Source organism: Lepidothrix coronata, unplaced genomic scaffold (genome assembly GCF_001604755.1).
Source record: "Lepidothrix coronata isolate B3197 unplaced genomic scaffold, Lepidothrix_coronata-1.0 Scaffold72, whole genome shotgun sequence".
Taxonomy (NCBI): Eukaryota; Metazoa; Chordata; class Aves; order Passeriformes; family Pipridae; genus Lepidothrix; species Lepidothrix coronata.
In genome coordinates this window covers 2,098,446-2,116,826 of record NW_016690252.1, presented here as the reverse complement: position 1 = coordinate 2,116,826, position 18,381 = coordinate 2,098,446, and the positions used below count along the sequence as shown (strand labels likewise).

At 44.4% G+C, this 18,381-nt stretch overlaps 2 protein-coding genes across 4 annotated transcripts in view; one reads left to right on the top strand and one right to left on the bottom strand.

Moving 5' to 3' along the window:
• The window catches only part of KIAA1328 (KIAA1328 ortholog), a 172,200-nt gene extending 167,880 nt beyond the window's left edge, over window positions 1-4,320 (bottom strand). The window contains exon 1 of one of the 2 annotated variants that reach the window (XM_017819087.1): window positions 4,234-4,320. In XM_017819087.1, coding sequence (XP_017674576.1) covers window positions 4,234-4,291 — 58 coding nt within the window. In that variant the 5' untranslated portion in view covers window positions 4,292-4,320. Of the gene's footprint in view, window positions 1-4,091; window positions 4,155-4,233 lie in introns of those variants that run through there. The other variant, XM_017819088.1, reaches the window with a different exon arrangement.
• A 171-nt stretch (window positions 4,321-4,491) lies between these two features.
• TPGS2 (tubulin polyglutamylase complex subunit 2) overlaps window positions 4,492-18,381 on the top strand; it is a 41,916-nt gene continuing 28,026 nt past the window's right edge. For both annotated transcript variants that reach the window (XM_017819081.1, XM_017819080.1), the window contains exons 1-3: window positions 4,492-4,619; window positions 9,364-9,443; window positions 18,049-18,136. In XM_017819081.1, the coding sequence (XP_017674570.1) occupies window positions 4,547-4,619; window positions 9,364-9,443; window positions 18,049-18,136 (241 nt within the window). In that variant the 5' untranslated portion in view covers window positions 4,492-4,546. The remainder of the gene's footprint in view (window positions 4,620-9,363; window positions 9,444-18,048; window positions 18,137-18,381) is intronic.

The following is an 18,381-nucleotide window of genomic DNA, read 5'->3' as shown; positions in this document are numbered from 1 at the left end:
AGATAATGAAGTAATAATATTTATTTAAATTTAAACAGGTTACTGTTGTATAAGGAACCTCTTTATGTGTAGGAGAGACAAATTCTGGAAGAGTGTATATATTAATATTGCAATGAAATACATTTTGTACATTTTTATACATTGGATATTCTAAGAAACATAAAGGAGGATAAATGCAAAAGGTTTCAAAGGAAGTTGGTCATTCTCATCAGATCTTCACATGATCAGTAACAGATTAAAAAAAAACAGATAAAGCCTGAGGACTAATTTTCTTTAAGAAGTTTTAAGAACTTTCAAATATCCCAGAGCTTTAACTATTAAATTACCTGACTGCAGAAAACACTTAGAAGTCAGAAAGAACAGGGCACCATAATATTTGTGCTATATCAGCAGTCACTGAACTTGAATCCCTCGCCTCCCAGAAGCCCCTAAAAATACAACTCAGTATAATTCAGGGAAGGGTGTAAACCATACTACCTTCTTTAAAGCAGGAGTTTCATTTAGCTGAACATAATGATTGTTATTCCCATGTAAGTAACTAACACACTTGGTGGGGCTTAACCCCATCCAGCAACTCAGTACCACATAGCTGCTCCCTCAGTCCCTGTCCCCCTCCCTGCCCCCTCTCAGAGGGGAGGAAAAGCAGAGATAAAAGGTAAAGCTCGTGGGTGGAGATAAGAAAAGTTTAACTGAAACAAAATAAAACAGAAGAGGATATTAATACAAATAATACTATTTGTAATGTAAAGGAGAGAGGAATAAAACCCAAAAGAAACAACGGATGCACAGTGCAGTTGCTCACCACCTATCGACCAATGCCCAGCCTGTTCCCCAGCAGTGATCAGCCCCTCCCAGCCAACTCCCTCAGTTTATGTACTGGGCATGATGCTCCATGGTATGGAATATCCCTTTGGCCAGTTCAGGTCAGCTCTCCTGGCCATGCTCCCTCCCAGCTTCTTGTGCAGCTGGTCATTGCCAGAGCACGGGACACTGAAGTCCATGTTTTAGGGTAAGCACTGCTGAGCAACATCGGCGTGTAGTCAGCATTATTCTTGTATTAAATACAAAACACAGCACTGTTCCAGGTACAAGATAGAAAATTAACTGTATCCCAGATGAAACCGGGGCAATACAAAAGTGAAAAACAAAAGCAGGGGGCACAAAGTTCTGCCCCACTATCTTTTGTCTATACCCCTTTACTTTCCTCAACCTTCTGTGGTTGGGCAATTAACTCAATTACCTAATTTCTGTACTGTTTGCAGATAAATGCAGATAAAGGCTTTGCAGTTGCCTTCATACAATAAAGTCGAGTTACGAAAATATTTCAATCAACATATACTAACTCTTGACTTCACTAAAATTTGATTCTGAGATGGTGCTTAATTTAGTAGATTATTACACAGTGGAGAAAACTAGGAACGGTGTAGGAGCTTCCCCCTGTAGACAACAACTTCAATCAACACCCACTGTCCGTCACAGAACTGGTACTGGACACACTGGAAGGGCTTGATCACACCCTCCCTTATGATCTTGTTGATGCCCTTTATCACTCATAAACAATTATCACTCATCAGTCTCATACCAGTTTGAAAATACATTCGCTGAGTACTGCTGTCAAAGCCACCTCTCTCTACAAACACTGAGAGCACTTCTGTTCTCACCTGTAAGCTGCAACCTGCTCTCTCCTAGCTGCCAGAACACACTGAGAGCTCACAGCACGAACCAGGTGAGGAACCTGAACAAACTCTGAGAGAAAAGCACTGTGTGTGCCCTCTTTTCAAAAAGCACTAAGGCAGATCAAAAGTCCGAGCCTGGATCAAAGCCCAGCCCAAACAGCTGTGTCCACTAGGACAACAAACTGCAGGGCACTGAGGAGCATGACTTCAGCTCACACTACTACAGGAAACAACTTCAGCACAGGCAATTGCTTACTCAACTGACATACGGTTCATCTGTGTGTAAACACTCGGCTATAGGAAATAAAAAGATTTGCCTAAACAACATTAGAGCTGGTATTGGCAGCTGTTGTGGATAGATGCCTCATAGCAGGAAGCAAAAATTAGTCAAAGATATTGCTGTTACTACCCCCAGCTACCAGGATCACTCTCCTGTGAAGGTTTGCAGCCCAGTGCATTAGAATAACCCCAAGTTGGAGCAGGTTACCTCAATCAGTTGGACCAAAAATCGCAGTGACTCAGGAGCCAATTCGTAAACAGGTCCAACGTCCTTGCCTCGGTGTGCAAGACTGGGAACAGGACCAGCATCAACCTTTTAGCATTAATCCACTGCCACATGCCCCTCAAGACTGACAAGGCAAGTATACTACTATAAACCTTGTACCACCACAGCTAAGGTTCAATGCAACAGCACAGACAGGCACTGGAGGAACTACACACTACGATGCTGCAGGGCTCACCTATACAAGCAACAGTGCATCTGCCTTGCTATGCTAAATCTATTCAGCAGTTATGGGCATTAGTTCAATTTTACAAACCTATTAAACCAACAATACCCAATGTACCAAATCCCCCACCCCCTCCTATTTTTTTTAAAGCATCCACTGTTATTATTTTAAACTGTACAATGTGCATTTCTAAGTATTTAAACTTTTCCAGGATCAGAGGCAACACTACCTACTCGCCAAAAAACATAAAATGGAAATGACTCTCAGGAAAAAATTCATTCCTTGGAATATCACAACACATGAGTCTGATGATGGGCTCAAGAAACCGTATTTGGTCACAGGAAACAACCTGTCACATCAGTAGTTAGTTGATAAAAATACACTGTCAGTGTAACTGCATCAAATGAGCAAAGCAGTGACAGTGTGGCAACAAATCTGATATGTGACCACCAACCTGCACACCATCACCGCACAGACAAATTTGTAGGCAATCTATTTTACTTTACACAGATGGGAAATCATAACAATATGCTTCCCAAACAGTCCCTGGGATGGTTGGCCCATTTCACTTAAACAGTGCTGTCTAGCGGGTGTGCAGTCGAACATAAATACAAGAGCACACACACGGACTCTTCTTTCCAGTCTTCCAGCTGATGCTGAAATCCCACTTTCAATATGAGCATTAGCAATCCCTCAAATCCTTCATACCTGGAGCTAAATTGTCAGGTCCTAAATTTCCACCAGGCCAGGCTGTCAGCTCCACCTTAATGTCTTCACGTCGCTGAGCCTCTACCTCAGCCCCAGGAGCCCAAACATCAGCTCCTGATTCTATGAACCACACAAGCCCATCTCTCTCTAGCCAGGCTTTTACAGGCTGACTCCCCAACACCACAACCACCACCCACTCCATCTACAAGTCTAACTCCACACAGTCTCCCATAACAGGAGCCTGCCAGTCCTCTGCAGATGAAGCCACCACAGCTTCACACTTGTCCCTCACAGACAGAGCCCTCTGTGTCCCACACAGGGTCACCCTAAATTTTATGCTTGTAATCAAGCTTAGGTGCTACTCACAAAAGACACATCTGTTCCTTGCTGCCTGTTCAGCCTCAGTTTCAAAGAATCTCGGAATTCATTAGGTTGGAAAAGACCTCTGAGATCAGCAACTCCAACCCATGAACAATCACCCATCGTGTCAACCAGACCACAGCCTGAGTGCCACGTCCAATCTTTCCTTAAACACCTACAGGGACGGTGACTCCACCACTTCCCCGGGCACCCCATTCCAATGTCTAATTACACTTTTCTGTGAAGAAATTCCTCCTAATGTCCAGCTGAAATCTCCCCTGGCACAGGTTAAGGCTGTGTCCTCTGGTCCCCTCACTTTTTACCGACCCCGATCAGGGTCTACCCTCCTGTCAGGGGTAAGTTCACCCCTGAGCCTCCCCTTCTCCAGGCTAAAGCACCCCATTCTCTCTATCGATTCTTTTACAAGTTTCCATGAGCTAAACGCAGTTTCCCCATTTCTATATATTTACTTCCTCCAGGACTCCACAGCCCAGTCATACAACCCTCCCTCCTCTGGCAGGCCACTTCTGCCTATCAATCTCGCGCACCCCCCGAACACAGCCACACGCCCACTCCCTCTCCCCAGGCCGAGCCCCCACAACACTCGGTGCCCCCACACCTCTGGTGTCGCGGCCACAGAACCCCACTCGTCCCACAGCCCCGCGCCGGCTCCACGCCAAAACCCCCGACAGGCCTCCCCGCACACCCCCGAGGGCCCTCCCCGCCGCCGTCTCCTCGCCCCGAGCCGCAGGGAAGGATACGACCACAGCCACGGCTCCAGCGAGGACCTCCACCCTCACCGGCGGCCGCCGCCGCCATCTTGAAACAGCCGCCACTCCCCGCGCGCCTCCACCGCCCCCCCGCCGCTCGCCGCCCATTGGCTGCCCGTGTCGGCCGCAAGAGGGAGCGCGGGGTGTGCTGGGAGTTGTAGTCCTTACGGTGCAACAGGACGGGAGCGACCCAGCCCGGCGGAACTACCACTCCCAGCGCGCCTCGCGGCTACGGGGCGACAGGAAGGATAAAAAGACTTTGTTCGCTGCCGGGCTGGGCGGAGGCAGGAGGGTCCCGCGGAGGATGGAGGACAAACCCCCCGCCGGCATCAAGCCCTACCTGGACAAGCTCACCCTGGGCGTCACAAGGATATTGGGTGAGTGGCGGTGAGATACAGCCCCCCCCGGGGCCGGGGGCAGGCCGGGGGTGAGCTGGGGGCGGGGGGGGCCACCCAGTTGTCACGGCCCCTCTTGTGAATCGCGCAGCTGAGCAGCTCCTGCACACACACACATACACACACACACACACAGAGATCCTTGTTTCTGGAGTCAGCGGCAGGAATCCCGAATCTTTCGACTTAGGAGTTTCAAAAGCATCAAAGAAGGAGAAGGTGGTGTTTTATTCAAAATTGTAGAGTCATGGAATGTTAAGGAATTGCAAGGGACCTTGAAGATATTCGGTCCCAACCCCCTGCTGTGGACAGGGACTCCTCCCACTAGACCAGGCTGTTCAAGGCCTTATCCAGCCTGGCCTTGAACACTAACAGGGCTGAAGCACCCACAACCTTCCTGGGCAACCTCTGCCAGTGTCTCACTGCCCACACAGTAAAGAATTTCTTCCTGACAGCCAACCCAAATTTCCCCTCTTTCAGTTTGTACCCATTACTCCTTGCCCTGTCACTACAGTTCCTGGCAGACTCCCTCTCTGGCTTCTCTGTGGACCCCTTCAGAGACTGGAAGGTTGCTCTGAGGTTGCCCCACAACCTTAATGCATAAATTGTGCATAAACCCCTTTGTTGTAGTAAACCTGGCTCTGTTGCATGTGGGGTCAGCAGGGACTGTGCCCGATGGAGGGGGTTCAGTGTGGAGTAGGGCTCTGGCACAAGGCTGATCTAGGAATCTGCTCAGCATCAGCTCCCCATAAATAGTCACCCTACAGCTCATTCCCACACCGTGGGACTTGTTCCACAACATGCCCTGCTTCCCATCTCTGAGTTTTGCTCAGGTCTCAAGCCTTCTTGCATCCCCTCAGCATTCTTTGAAGTTCAGCAGGACTGCAAGGCATTCAGAGGAAGGCTTCTCAGACAAAACTTTACTCATGGCAGTGGAAACGTTTGCTTGTGTAAAGGATTTCAGCATTAGACCTGTCATCCCTCAGAAGCTTGGGCACAGGGCTGTCCTATTTCTGTCCCAAGCCCCGTGTGCATCAAGATTACAAATTGCAGTCCAAAGACTTCTTCTTGTGAATTTTAAAGCCAAACATGAGCACTGCAGTTGCCTCACCCAGCCACTGTATTGCAGGACAGCGAGTTTCATCTCATAACCCCAGTGTATCTCTGGTTGCACATGGGTTTAGATAGCTGCTCAGACAGATGAGATTAAAAGATCAGGGCTTAATACTTGCTCTGGGCTTCAGTGAGGACAGTATTTCATCCTCAGTCTCTGATCAGCATTCTCATACAGGCTTTTTATTGAATTTGCGGGGGGGTTGGAATTTGTTTGGTTGGTTTGTTTGTTTCGTTTGTTCTCCAGTTGTGAGGTCAACATAACATTGTCATTCTGCTCTGTGAGTGGAACTGCTGATGATCATCCATCATGGCAAATGCTTCTTTGAAGTAGTTCTTTTTAAAAAAATTACTGGCCCTGCCCGCATTTTTGCCACCCTCAGATGTATGAGATCCCTGAGATGTTAATTGTGTCCCAAAGTAATGTTGCCATATAAACTGTTTTGGGTAGGTGTGTTATCTACACCAGCAAGACATGGCAATGCAGGTTTGGCTCTTGAAAGTCCTGTAACATCCCTTTGGCATGAAGGGTGTTTCCTGGTTTGTGTTTTTTTGTTTTTCTGCCTGTCTCTCTGACAGCTTCCACTGTGCAATACAGCAATGTGCATGCCAGTCCATCAGTGATGTTTTACTCTGCTTCTTTTCTCTGTCTCTCCAGTCCTTCTGGGAATTTTTCGCATTTTCTTCCAGTGAAGTAGTCCAAAGCATGTCAGCTGTGCCACCAAATTAGTTTGAATTGCTGAGCTAATTGGGAAACTTTATTAATTTGTTCATTATTCAAATAGCAAAGAGTATCTCATTCAGAAAGATGCCTTTCTCAGTAGTTAGTAAGATAGAAACTATCTTTCTTTAAATCTTGTGGAAGGTCTCATGAAGCCAGTAGATACTTTCTACCTACTGTAACATAAAATCAGTAGTAGACTTTTAACTCTGTTGAGTTTGTGAAACATTTTTTTTCAGGAGCTAAAAGTAATCATGTAATGAAGCTCAGCATACTCCTTTTAAGCAAGGTGCACGTATAGTGTATGGGAGCTTGACACCTGATTTTCCAATACCTTTATGAACAATTGTTTATGATACCATTTCAAAAACCCTCCTTTGAACAAATTCTGTAGATTAGGTTGTGGGGGTGGGTGTTGCTTTGTTGTTTGGTTTTGGGTTTTGTTTGTTTTTTTTTTAATTTCTTGTCTCTGTGGAAGTCCCTACAAGAGGGAATATTTCTCACAAGCCTTATGGAGGATATAACATAAGGGAAAAAAGAGGGACATCTTTCCCACTGCCCATATGATTCACTTTGCTGAAGTTCTGTGAGCAATAGCAAGTTCCAGAAAGGTTGATTTTTCATAACTAAATCAGAATAGGAGGTGTTAGCTATTCTGAACTTTCTAGGGCAGGACCGTACTTCACTATTGTGTTTACTAGATAAGAACATAACTATTCAGACGTTTTAAAATGATGCTGAGAGTTTATCCAACTTAGGCAGTATCAGCAGTACTGTAAAGACTGCTAATCTTGTGATATCTTGACTAAAAATCCTATGAATTCCTGCTTCAGCTTTGTGTCACTCCATTACATTGACTCTTTCTGATTTACACTGCAAAGCGTTTTTGGAAGCTTCCGAATGAAATGTCCTAAAAATAGGATAGAGTTTACTGTGATCTTGATTCAAAGTAATAAGCAGGGTAGAGTCACCTGAACTAGTTAAGCCTTATCATGTATCTTTAATCTAGATGGCTTCTTCATTTCTTCCATTTGGAAGAAAAAGCAACTCATGGCAAAGTCAGCTGTTGATGTTTAAAGGAGCTCCTGTCCATACCTACTTACAGCTGTTAAATGTGGTCTTCAGATTAGCCACAGGACATTTTTAATGTAATATTCCAGCTTTTAAGATGGAATTTCTCTTTCTTTTGATGTTGGATTTGGTTCAGACCTCTTTAGAAGTTGTACTTCTCTCTTTCCTAGACATCATCTTTGACTGATATGATATTTAATCTTCTGTCATCCCAGCCAAGCTGTTGTGCATGACGAATTAAACATCCCTGATGTTTTCTTTGATCACAGAAATAACAATTGCTCTGTTATTATAATCTCTTTAACTTGTCATAAGGCTTACATAGCTTAGATGGAAAGGACTGGTTAGGTCATTGATTCCACACAATTCTTTAGGAGCAGAATACAGCTGGGCAGCTTGTATTTCAGCAAGAGACAGCCTTGGACCCACCTACCAGAAGTGAAACATCAGGGTCTTCTGTATGTTGGGGGCTCCCCCTTGGCCAGACAAATCATCTAGGTGACCTACTATGATTTTACTCTTTTGCTGGTTTTTTTCTGTCTTTAACCTGAGTCTTGGGTTTGTGGTGCCATGTGTTGTCCTCTAAATTATCTAATGATGTTACCAGTCAGTATTTCCCATTGGAGTGTAGACTTCCTGAAACCAAGTGCCGCTTGCCCACCAGCAGAACAGACAAGGGCAAGGCTACTGCTGGAATTAGAAGCCTGGCACTGAAGATAAAAAGCACACCAAAGCTCTCTAGTGCTTGCCTTTCCTGTCTAGTGCACTGCGTATGTTTTATCAGAAAGCAATTGTAATATGTGTGACTGCTTTGGGAGCCCATACTTTCACAGCAGAGCCAGTTCTTGAAAGCCCTGCATAGTGTTCACTTCTATTCTATGGCCCCATGTGCTGGGCTTGCAGTTCCCACAACAAGTTAGTGGTCTTTCTGGACCTAATCCAAGGTGAATTAACTCAGTGGGAATTGTTTCAGTTGGCTGTGGGTGAAGTAAAACATTATAAAACACTAAGTGCAAGAGAGACTGTTCTGCCATCACATGCCTGCAGGGGTAGCACTGTGTAGATTAGTATCTTGCATTTCTATAGCATAAAATACTAAGATGATTTTTATAAGTTACAAGCTCACTGCTCATAACAGCTTTGCATGTGTCCAGCTGGGATTCCAGACGGCTGATGTTTGCTCACACAGCTCCCTTCATGATCAGTTTCTATGTCTGTCCAAACCCACTGGATCCAGCATTTAAATGTGCCCGTCTTTGTGGGATATGGTTGTTAGCAGTTCACAGCAGCACTGCACAGCATATTTTTCCAAGCTGAGGATATCCTACCCAACAGAAACCACAGGGAATGCTTGCAAAGAGAGATTCCTCTCTTTTAGAGTTTGCCTGGGAACCCATCATTGATTTTTTTTTTCCATTAATCCTTTGCAAAAAAATCACACCTTGAATACAAAATGTGTTTATGTCATAGAATCACAGAATAGTTTGGATTGGAAGGGTCCTTAAAGGTCATCTGGTTCCAACCCTCGTGCCATGGGTAGGGATGCCACTCACTAGACCCATCAGATATATCATTATATATGCATATATATCTATAAAAAAAGATTCAAAGGAAGCATTTTGTGCATCTTTAGATATCTTCATGCCAAAACATGCTGAGTACAGTTACAGACAAAAAAAAGTGACTGCTCAGTCACCAGCACAGTGCTTATAGTCATTAATGCCTTTTCCCTGGCTGTCACTCAAATTAACTTGCAAAATTGTCTGTCTCACAATGTTGGTGTCACTCATGCCAGCTGCAAACATGCTCCTCTTTTCCTTTTAGAGACTTCTCCAGGAGTTGCTGAGGTGACATTTGTGGAGAAGGAGCCAGCTGAACGCCACACCATCATTTCTTGGGAGCAAGTGAGTATTTTTGTGATACAACTGCAGTGAGGTGCAGCAGCCCACAGAGAATCTCAAATGTAATGACTACCTTGTGTTTGGTCATGAGGGAGCTTGTTATCAAGTTTGATGCACAGAGGAGCCTACACAGTTGTTGGGTTTTTCTTAATCCGGTTTCACTCTGTCTTTTAGGGTGTCACGTGCACCTGATCTGTTAGAGAAACATCATCAGTGTACATTCAGAATGATGTCTTGAAAAAGAAATCACATAACTGTAGTAGGCAGCAACAGTGGTGACTCAGTGGGGAACAGATATTTTTCTGACTCAGATCTGAAAACATTTTCCAACTCCCTTTCAAACAAAATGAAGCAGCTCTTTGTTATTCATGGACATTAAAGGTAAAGGCCTCAAGCTGGCAAATACCACTGAGCCACCCAGTTTCTTCCAGTTATCTGTTTCTCTTTTTAGTCTCAGCAATTTGCTTTAGTTTCTCACAGCCCCTCATTCTACCTCCTCTTTGGCTAACCAACCCAGTCTTTTGGCTAAGGCACGTCCCACTGCCTGTTCTAGAAAGCTATGAAGGACACTCTGCATTATCTGACCTCACTGCATCACTCTGTATGATCGGAGGGTTCTGAAAACTGTCGTGTGACTCTTGTGGGCAGAGATGGCATTTTTGCTCCCCTTTTTGAATATACATATATATATTCAAACCTCAATCCCACGGCCCTGGTGGAATAACTGCTTTGTAGGTGTCACTCACGTGCAGGAAAGGGATAGCAGAAGCTGTCTGGCCTTTGGAAAGCGGCATGGCAGAGGATGGAGTTGAGTGAATCATCCTCCCTCTACTCCAACCCCAGCTATAGTCCATTCTCCCAGAGAATCTTCTCTTATTACCACTGCTCTTGTTACCACTGCATAAAATAACTTTTGCTTGGACACTTTGCCATTTACAGGGTTTTCCTAAACAGTAAGGAAAGGCCTGGCCCTAGTTTTGGTAATGCCCTATCCCAATTAGTGACATTTATCAAGAATTTATATACCCAGGTCAGAATATGTGTGATGTAAGTGTGTGTTACTTACTGAAATTTGTCCAGTAGCCAACTGGTCAGGGAGAAATGTCCGGTTTTTCAGGTTTGTGTAAACTGATTCCTGATTTACTGTAGCCGTTGTTCAGGTGTTGGATTAACTGGGCTGGGAAGGTTGGAGACACCATGACTGAGCCAGCTCAGGTCTGGGAGCAGCAGAGTGACCTTTGATCACTCTTCTGTTGAGTGAAGAGGATGCTTCTCCAGACACAGTGTTGCTCTCATTTTCAGGTGCTGCTTCTCCTCCAAACTAAAATGAGTATCTTTGAAAACTGAGCTGTTCTTGTAAAACCAGACTTTGAAATGCTGTAGCCAAAGCACTTCATTCCTGAGATGTCAAAACAAAATTTCAGTTCCCACCCCCCCCCACACTGATGGACTAAGTCAATTGTGAAAGTGAATGTTGAAAATTAAGTGGATATAGTTGAGCTGGACTGCTAATAGTGAGGAGTTGGCTGCCTATTTCTTTGGTGTTGGTTCCAGTTGCACTGACGAATAAAATTTCCCTTCTCAAATTAAAAGGTAACTTTTTTGTTTTTACTTTTTTTTTCCTTGAGCTTTGGGGATGAAGTCTGATATCTACCCTAGTCCACACAATTGCAGGACAAAAATGCAATCAATGATGATTAAGTGCAATGCATTCAGCACCTCACAAGGCCCTTTCAGATTGAACTTTTATTTACTTTTCCTCAAACTTACCCTTCTTGATTTTTAATACAGTGTTCACTTTTATCACTGTGAAGTTTTTTTGAGCCACTAGGTGGCAATACTTATGCACAGAATAATTTCTTCGTAGTTGAGATTTTTAACAAGGTCTTTTAGTTCCCCTCTATGTCTTTGCTTATGAAAGTATTTGCAGAATTTTTTCTGTGATATAGGGAAAACTGGTCAAACTGTTCCCAGGCAGAAAGAGCTGTTGAGTCTTACACTTCAGGAAACCAATCCTGAAATCAATCCTGAATAATTTATTGGAAGTCACCACACTCACAAAAATACTTAAAGTACATGATTGTCAAGTGTTTACATCACTTCCCCAAAACTTTTAAGCAGTTCAATATATTTCAATAAAAACAGATAATTTTTCAACCTTTCTTGATACTTAGACCTACCAAGATGTTACCTTTTCCCCAGGAAAGGGAGACAAGCAATAGGAGAGGGAGTAGAGACAGTTACCTGGTTAATAGAACTCCAGTGGTAATAACTCCAGTGTATGTTGTCCTGTGAACCCTTTTCCACTCCTAAAATTAGGCTGGCCATGGCTCTGCTCCCCTCCACATGCAGTTTTTAAAAGTAGGTATTATCCTAAAATATTGCTAGGAGGCACTCTGATGTAGTGGCTGAATCACAATTTCTTTTTTGCCTCAACCAGAATTAAAATGAATCACCCACATAATTGTTCTGGTTTTCATAGGGGACATGGAGGTACCAGAGCTCAGCACCACAACAGGCAAAGCAAACTGTTCTGAACAGAGTAGTTTTGGCTTTTCCTCTGTTTGACTTCTTAGCAGTGTCTGAGCTGCCCCTGGCTGGCTGTAATTGATCCCCGCCCATCACATTGCTGTAGTTTTGATATTCTACAAGTCTGCATAGGAAATTTGTTGTTTCTCCTTATGTATTTTGTCTACAAAGATTTAATTTTCTGTAATAAAGCCATAAAAAGCCCTCAAGCAGTCTGGTGCTTTCCTGTTATAGACTATCTTAGGCTGTCAGACAATTTAGAAACTCTCTCTGCCTGTAAATCTCAGTGGGAACTGCCCTGGTGGTTTCTCGCTATCCTAGAAGTCATAGAATCATTGAAGTTGGAAAAGACCTCTAAGACCATCAAGTCCAACCATTAATGTAGTACCATCGTGTTCACAACTGAACTATATCTCCACGTGCCACACCTACACACCCTCTGACCACTTCCAGGAATGGTGATTCCACAGTTCCTGAGCAGCCTTTTTCCAATGCCTGACCAGCCTTTCCTGGCACAGCCTGAGGCCATATTCTCTTGTCCTTCTCTCTTGTTATCTGGGAGAAGACCCTGACCCCCACCTGGCTTTCAGGTACTTTCAGTACCTTCCAGGGAGTTGTAGAGAGGGATAAGGCCTCCCCTGAGCTTTCTTTTCTCCAGGCTAAACACCCCTTGGTCCCTCAGCTGCTCATCATCAGACTTCTCCAGACTTTCCCCAGTTCTGTTCCCTTCTCTGGACACACTCCAGCACCTCAATGTCTTTCTTATCATGGGGGGCCAAAACTGAACACACAATTCAAGGTGCAGCCTCACCAGTGCCCAGTACAGAGGGACAGTCACTGCCCCGGTCCTGCTGCCCACACTGTTGCTGACACAGGCCAGGGGCCATTGACCTTCTTGCCCACCTGGGCTCACTCTGGCTCACGTTCAGCCACTACCATCCAGCACTCCCAGGTCCTTTCCCACCAAGCAGTTTTTCAGCCCCTCTGCCCCCAGCCTGGAGCACTGCAGGGGGTTGTTGTGACCCAAGGGCAGGACCCAGCACTTGGCCTTTGGTTGGCTTCAGCCCACTGATCCAGCCTGTCCAGATCCCTCTGCAGAACCTTCCTACCCTCCAGCAGATCAACTCTCTCACCCAACTTGGTGTTGTCCTCAAATCAGCTGAGGGTGCTCTTGATCTCCTTGTCCAGATTATCAATAAAAGCAATAAACAGGGATGAACCCAGCAGTGAGCCCTGGGGAACACCACTAGTGACTGGCCCCAGCTGGATGTAATTCCATGCACCAGCACTCTCTGGGCATGGCCATCAGCCAGCTTTTTAGCCAGGGAACAGAGCATCCATCCAAGCCAGGAGCAGCCAGTTTCTCCAGGAGAATTCTATGTGAAACGTCCAAGAAGTCAACATCCACAGCCTTTCCCTCATCCACTGAGCAGGTCACCTTGTCATAGAAGGAGATCAGGTTGGTGAAGCAGGACTTGCCATTCCTAAACCCCTGCTGGCTGGGCCTGATCCCCTGGTTCTCCTGTGTGTGCTGTGTGATGGCACTCAGAATGATCTCTCCATGACCTTCCCCAGCACCAAGGTCAGACTGACAGACCTGTAGTTCCCTGGGTCCTCGTTTGAACCCTTCTTACAATCTAGGAACCTCCTAGGCTGCTCCCTCTCTACTGTGTTGTGTTTCCAGCAGACATCTGGAAAGTCACCCTGTAGTGGTTTAGTTTTTTGGGGCTTCCTGGTAACCAAGTTTGAACTAGGAAGTGGCCATGTTCCCAGTATTCCCTACGTTTTTTTTACTTAAGCCAGAGTATAAATAAGATGGAGAGAGAAGCCTCTTCCTCTCTTCTCTTCTGGCAGGGTTTGGAGACAGCAGACTCCCACAGCCGGTCTCGCTTGTGTGGGGGAGCTGAGGCCTCGTTGGTCCTACAGGGCCTGTTGTTTCTGCCGATGCAGGGTCCGGTAGCGTGGCAGTGGCGTTTGGTGCGATTGTGTATCTCAAGGAAAGTATTAAAATTTTCTTTGACTAGTTCTTTATTGAGTGCGTATACCTGTTTTTAGGTTTTTTTTTGTTTTGTCCCTTTTCCCTTTCCCTTTGGGGGCGTTGGGGGTTTCTTTCTCATGCGTATATAGTCTTTGTAATTGAATATAAATGTCATATAAGTGTAAATATATTTATATATTGCTTTAGCTCTCTTATTTCGGGTCTCTTGGGTTTTTTTCATTTTTCCCTTGGTTTTTTGGGGGGAAGCTTTTGCTGTGGTGTTGGAGACTTGGCAGGGAGCCAGCTCCAAACCACCACACACCCTCACTGCTTCTACCATACATATCTCTTTTTGACTCAAAAGTATGCATGCAGGCGTGTGCATGTTCAAGGGTCCTTCTTGGCATCCTTCTTGTAATGTCCTCCCTTAGCATTAGGCAAACCTGCCATCCTTTATCCCCAGGAGCACAGGATCTACCATCTTGAGCCTGTCTTGTGGCCCTGACTGTAGGAGAGACAGGGAAGTGGATCCAGCAGCATCCAGCCTGAGGAAACCTGTGTTTCTTCAACCTGCATAATGGGGAATAGGTTCGAGGACTTTGGGGAGGAGTAAATAGTGCTTCTTTCACAGCGTTTCTCCTTCTGTTGGGCCTTATAATATTCTAATTAAAAACCTGGCTGCACAACAACATCCTCAAGAGAATTGTTAAATCCTCTTCTCTGCAGCAGGGAATCAGGTCTACCCCAGCCTCAGAAAATTAAAGCATCATGATCTCCTGGGAGCCCTCTAGATTTATGAAAGGTGCAACAAGAACATCTCAGCATGTTACACAAGTTAACATTCATATTCACTAGCAGCTAAGACAGGCCAGTCATGAAACTGCAGCACGTCAGGAAGAGAGGAGGGTGGCTGCTGATGTGCTCTGCTGCTTGCAAGCCCTGAGGAGAGACATAAATGCCTTCCTTTTGTCCTCAAAATTTGGGTAAAAAGTGACATAAATGCTTTCCTTCTTACCCTAGAAGTTGAATAAAAGTCATTCATTTTTTTTTTAGAAAAGTCTCTCCAGAGCTCTATGTTTTGATTGCTTTCCATTTCTTTAGTATATTTGCTTGAGAGGTATTGTTTCAACAGTGCCTTAAGTAAATTGCCACATGTCAGGGTTCTAGCTTTGGAGCCAGTGCTGCTCAGGTCTTGGAAGCAAAACAAGCCTGATTCTAATATTTTTCTCTGTCTTCTGTGGACTGTGCTTTCTTGGGAGACTACTTGGGGGTATTCTGGAGAACAAACAAAAGGAATAGACCTCACACACCATACTGGGCACTTGGGATATTGTGTTTTATGAGCTGATGAGTGTAACCAAATGACTGGAGTGAAAACAGCTGCTTGCCAGGGCTGTGGTTAAGCCACTTCTGGCACGTTATTAGGAATAGTGTATTTTATGAGGCTGGAGAGCACAGTCCTTAAAACTACCAGTTGAGCAGGAGGAATACAGAGTTTGATAAGCCACTTTTAATATATAGGGGCTTGTTTGTCTGACTCTGCTGTCAGATCATCGCTGTTCTGATGTCATGTGGTCATGTGACTAAGTATAATATGACAGAACAATCCATCCTTTCTATCAGATGAGAGAGATGGGTATTAGCGAAGCTTTCTCTTTACTGGTATTTTCCTGTAGACCCCATATCTGCATTTCCCACCCGTATATTTTGCACCATCGTTTGGAAACTCATGCAAAGGGACATGGTTGGGAGAATCCTGAAATAAATTGGGAGGGCAGCCACCTGGAGAAACATGCACATCTTTCCATTCAGAAAAAGAAGATTCAGAGCAGAAGGCCTGTTCAGATGTGATTTTTACCTTGCCTTAATCAGCTATATTTGCTAAATTGGTCTATGCCTGAGTTGTAGTAGTATTTATCTGGATACTACCATGGAAGTTTTAAAATCTTAGATTTTTCACAATTTTTCACAATGGATCTGGTTCTCCTGCTTGGAGAATAACACCCACTGAAGTCAGATGGGCTGTTTGCATATGTGTTTTTACTGATGGGATAGATTAGTTAAAATTGGGGGATTTGAAACAGATTGAAAGTACCATGTAAACTTTTGTACACTTCTGAGGCCTTGTAGCAGGTCTGTCTCTCTGTTTCTTCATAGTTTTAGCCCTAGTCACTGTGCTTACAGCTACAGCTTGAAATTGGAAGTGATGAAAGGACAGCATGAAATTATAAATATTTAGGACTGAGGAGAACCCACAGAAGAAGGTGTGTTTGTGAAAGGCATTTGAAGAACTTCAGATATGTCCATGTGGTTTAGTAATCTCCTTAAACTTACCACCAGGGCCTCAGCCATCAGCAGGCTCTTATCAAAGGATGATAAATTTTTCTCAAAACAAAGTCTCTACAGTATCAGTTTGTCTGCTTTAATACCTGTAGACCCTGAATATTTTCCCTACCTGAGTTAGGAAAGCACTGTGCAAGTGACCAGACCCCTTGACAAGGCAGGTGAAGTGACCTGTCCTATTTCAAGCTGCAAAACCATTAGTATCTGGGACTCGTCAGTAGTAGTCAGCCAACATAAATGGATATGCTTAGAAAGAAAGTTAACAGGCAGGAGTGAAGGTTATGTGCAGGTTAGGGGGTCCTGCACAGTGTGTACACCCCCAGTTTAGGGGACAGAGACTGTAGCAACCCAAAGAAAGTGGCTGTGAATAAGGCTTTAACAGGCAGAAGGGCTGCCCTTGTCCCAGGGGAGGGAGGGGAAATGAACAGGAGGAGACTCGCACCCTTGCTCATGCCAGCCACTGGTGACCAGAGACCAGCATTGCAGCTGGATGCACAGCTGGCAGGTAGCTCCTACTGGAGAGATGCTTTGAGGCAACATCAGGAAAGATAACTGGATATGTACAAGTTGCAGATGTGGGGGAGAATCTGATCAGCTTCTCTCTTTACCAGAGCTACATGAACTGCATGTGCATCTTTCTTTCCCTTAGATACTGGTTACCAGAATATTCTGTCTTCATTTAATGCAACTTTTCCACAAGAAGAATAATGCAGCCCTTGGACAAGTCAATGCAGAGATTGTGGAATTGCATCATTGGAGACTATTCTGAGTTTTGGGCTCTGATCCTTTTGGAGTCTTCAGTGTGACAATATTTTAAATGTGAACTCTCTTGAATCTTTCTCAATCAGTTTTTTCTCTAAAACAATTACAGACAAAACAACAGGTAACTCTTGTAGTCATACGTGTTGCTTGTCTTCTTAAAACTGACAGGCTTCTGTCCTGTTTCATTTTGTGTTCTTGACGCTTCAGCAGGAGCAGAGGGTCACTGGTCTGCAACCAGTCCTGTCACCAGGAGCAGGGCCTGCAACCGCCTATAGCTCTTTGGGATTCTTTTTGTTCCAAGGATTAAGCCTTTATCCTTCCTTCCTCGTATTTGCTGCTTCACTAAAGAGTCTAAGTTAAGAAAGACTTCTTCCATAATCAAGACAGGTACAGGAAATGGGTTGTGGTTCCTAGAACTCCAGCTCACTGGAGTTGCTTCTGTCATTGTTGACTCAAAAGGAAGCAGGCTTAGGAGCCCCAGCCGAGTGCTGAAGTTTGGAGGGGTGAAGCCAGATCAGCAGGTTTGTGAGTCTGGCTCTGCATGTGTTTGCACACATACTTTTTGTTAAGTGAAACGTAGAATCCGCCTGATTATGTGCAACTTTTGAATCTACACTTCTCTCACCAACTTGGAACTGAAATCCCTCAGGAGAAGAGAGTCCTTATGCTAATATCGTGTGTGCTTTAGTGGAACAGATAAGTTTAGTCTGATTTCACTCAAAGCAAGATTATATGTTGTCTCAGTTGAGGAACAATGGTGTAATATTCTTCTGATGACTAACTGCTCATTGTGAAATTTTCCCAGGTCACCTTTGTAAATACAGTAGCACAGACCCAAGAAATACACAGTTTTCTCTGAGGCTTTAGAATGAGATATTTGAGTCATCTTGCAGTTAAAAAATTTGGTAGCAAATATTTCTGTACCATGTTGCAGTTGAACTTCAGGTTTGAGGCATGATCTGTGTTTTCCCATAACACTTTGATTGTGATCTGCAGAAAAACTCCTGCATATTGCCAGAGGATTTAAAGAACTTCTATCTGATGACCGATGGCTTCCAGATGACCTGGAGTGTGAAGACTGATGGTGAGTCAACATGTTCCTCTCCACTGATACCCTCATTGCATTGCAGCCAGTCTTTCCTTTGCAGAACCTATTTAATTTCAAGCTTACTTTCTGAACAGTGAATACACATCTCTCAGTATCCTGCATTAGTCTGAGCAAAAACCCAGGTACCAAATCATTCTGAATTAAAAATTAGCACCATTCCTTAACTTGCAAATAAACAAAGTAGTTTATTTCTACTAGACAGCTTGATCAGTGACTACAGA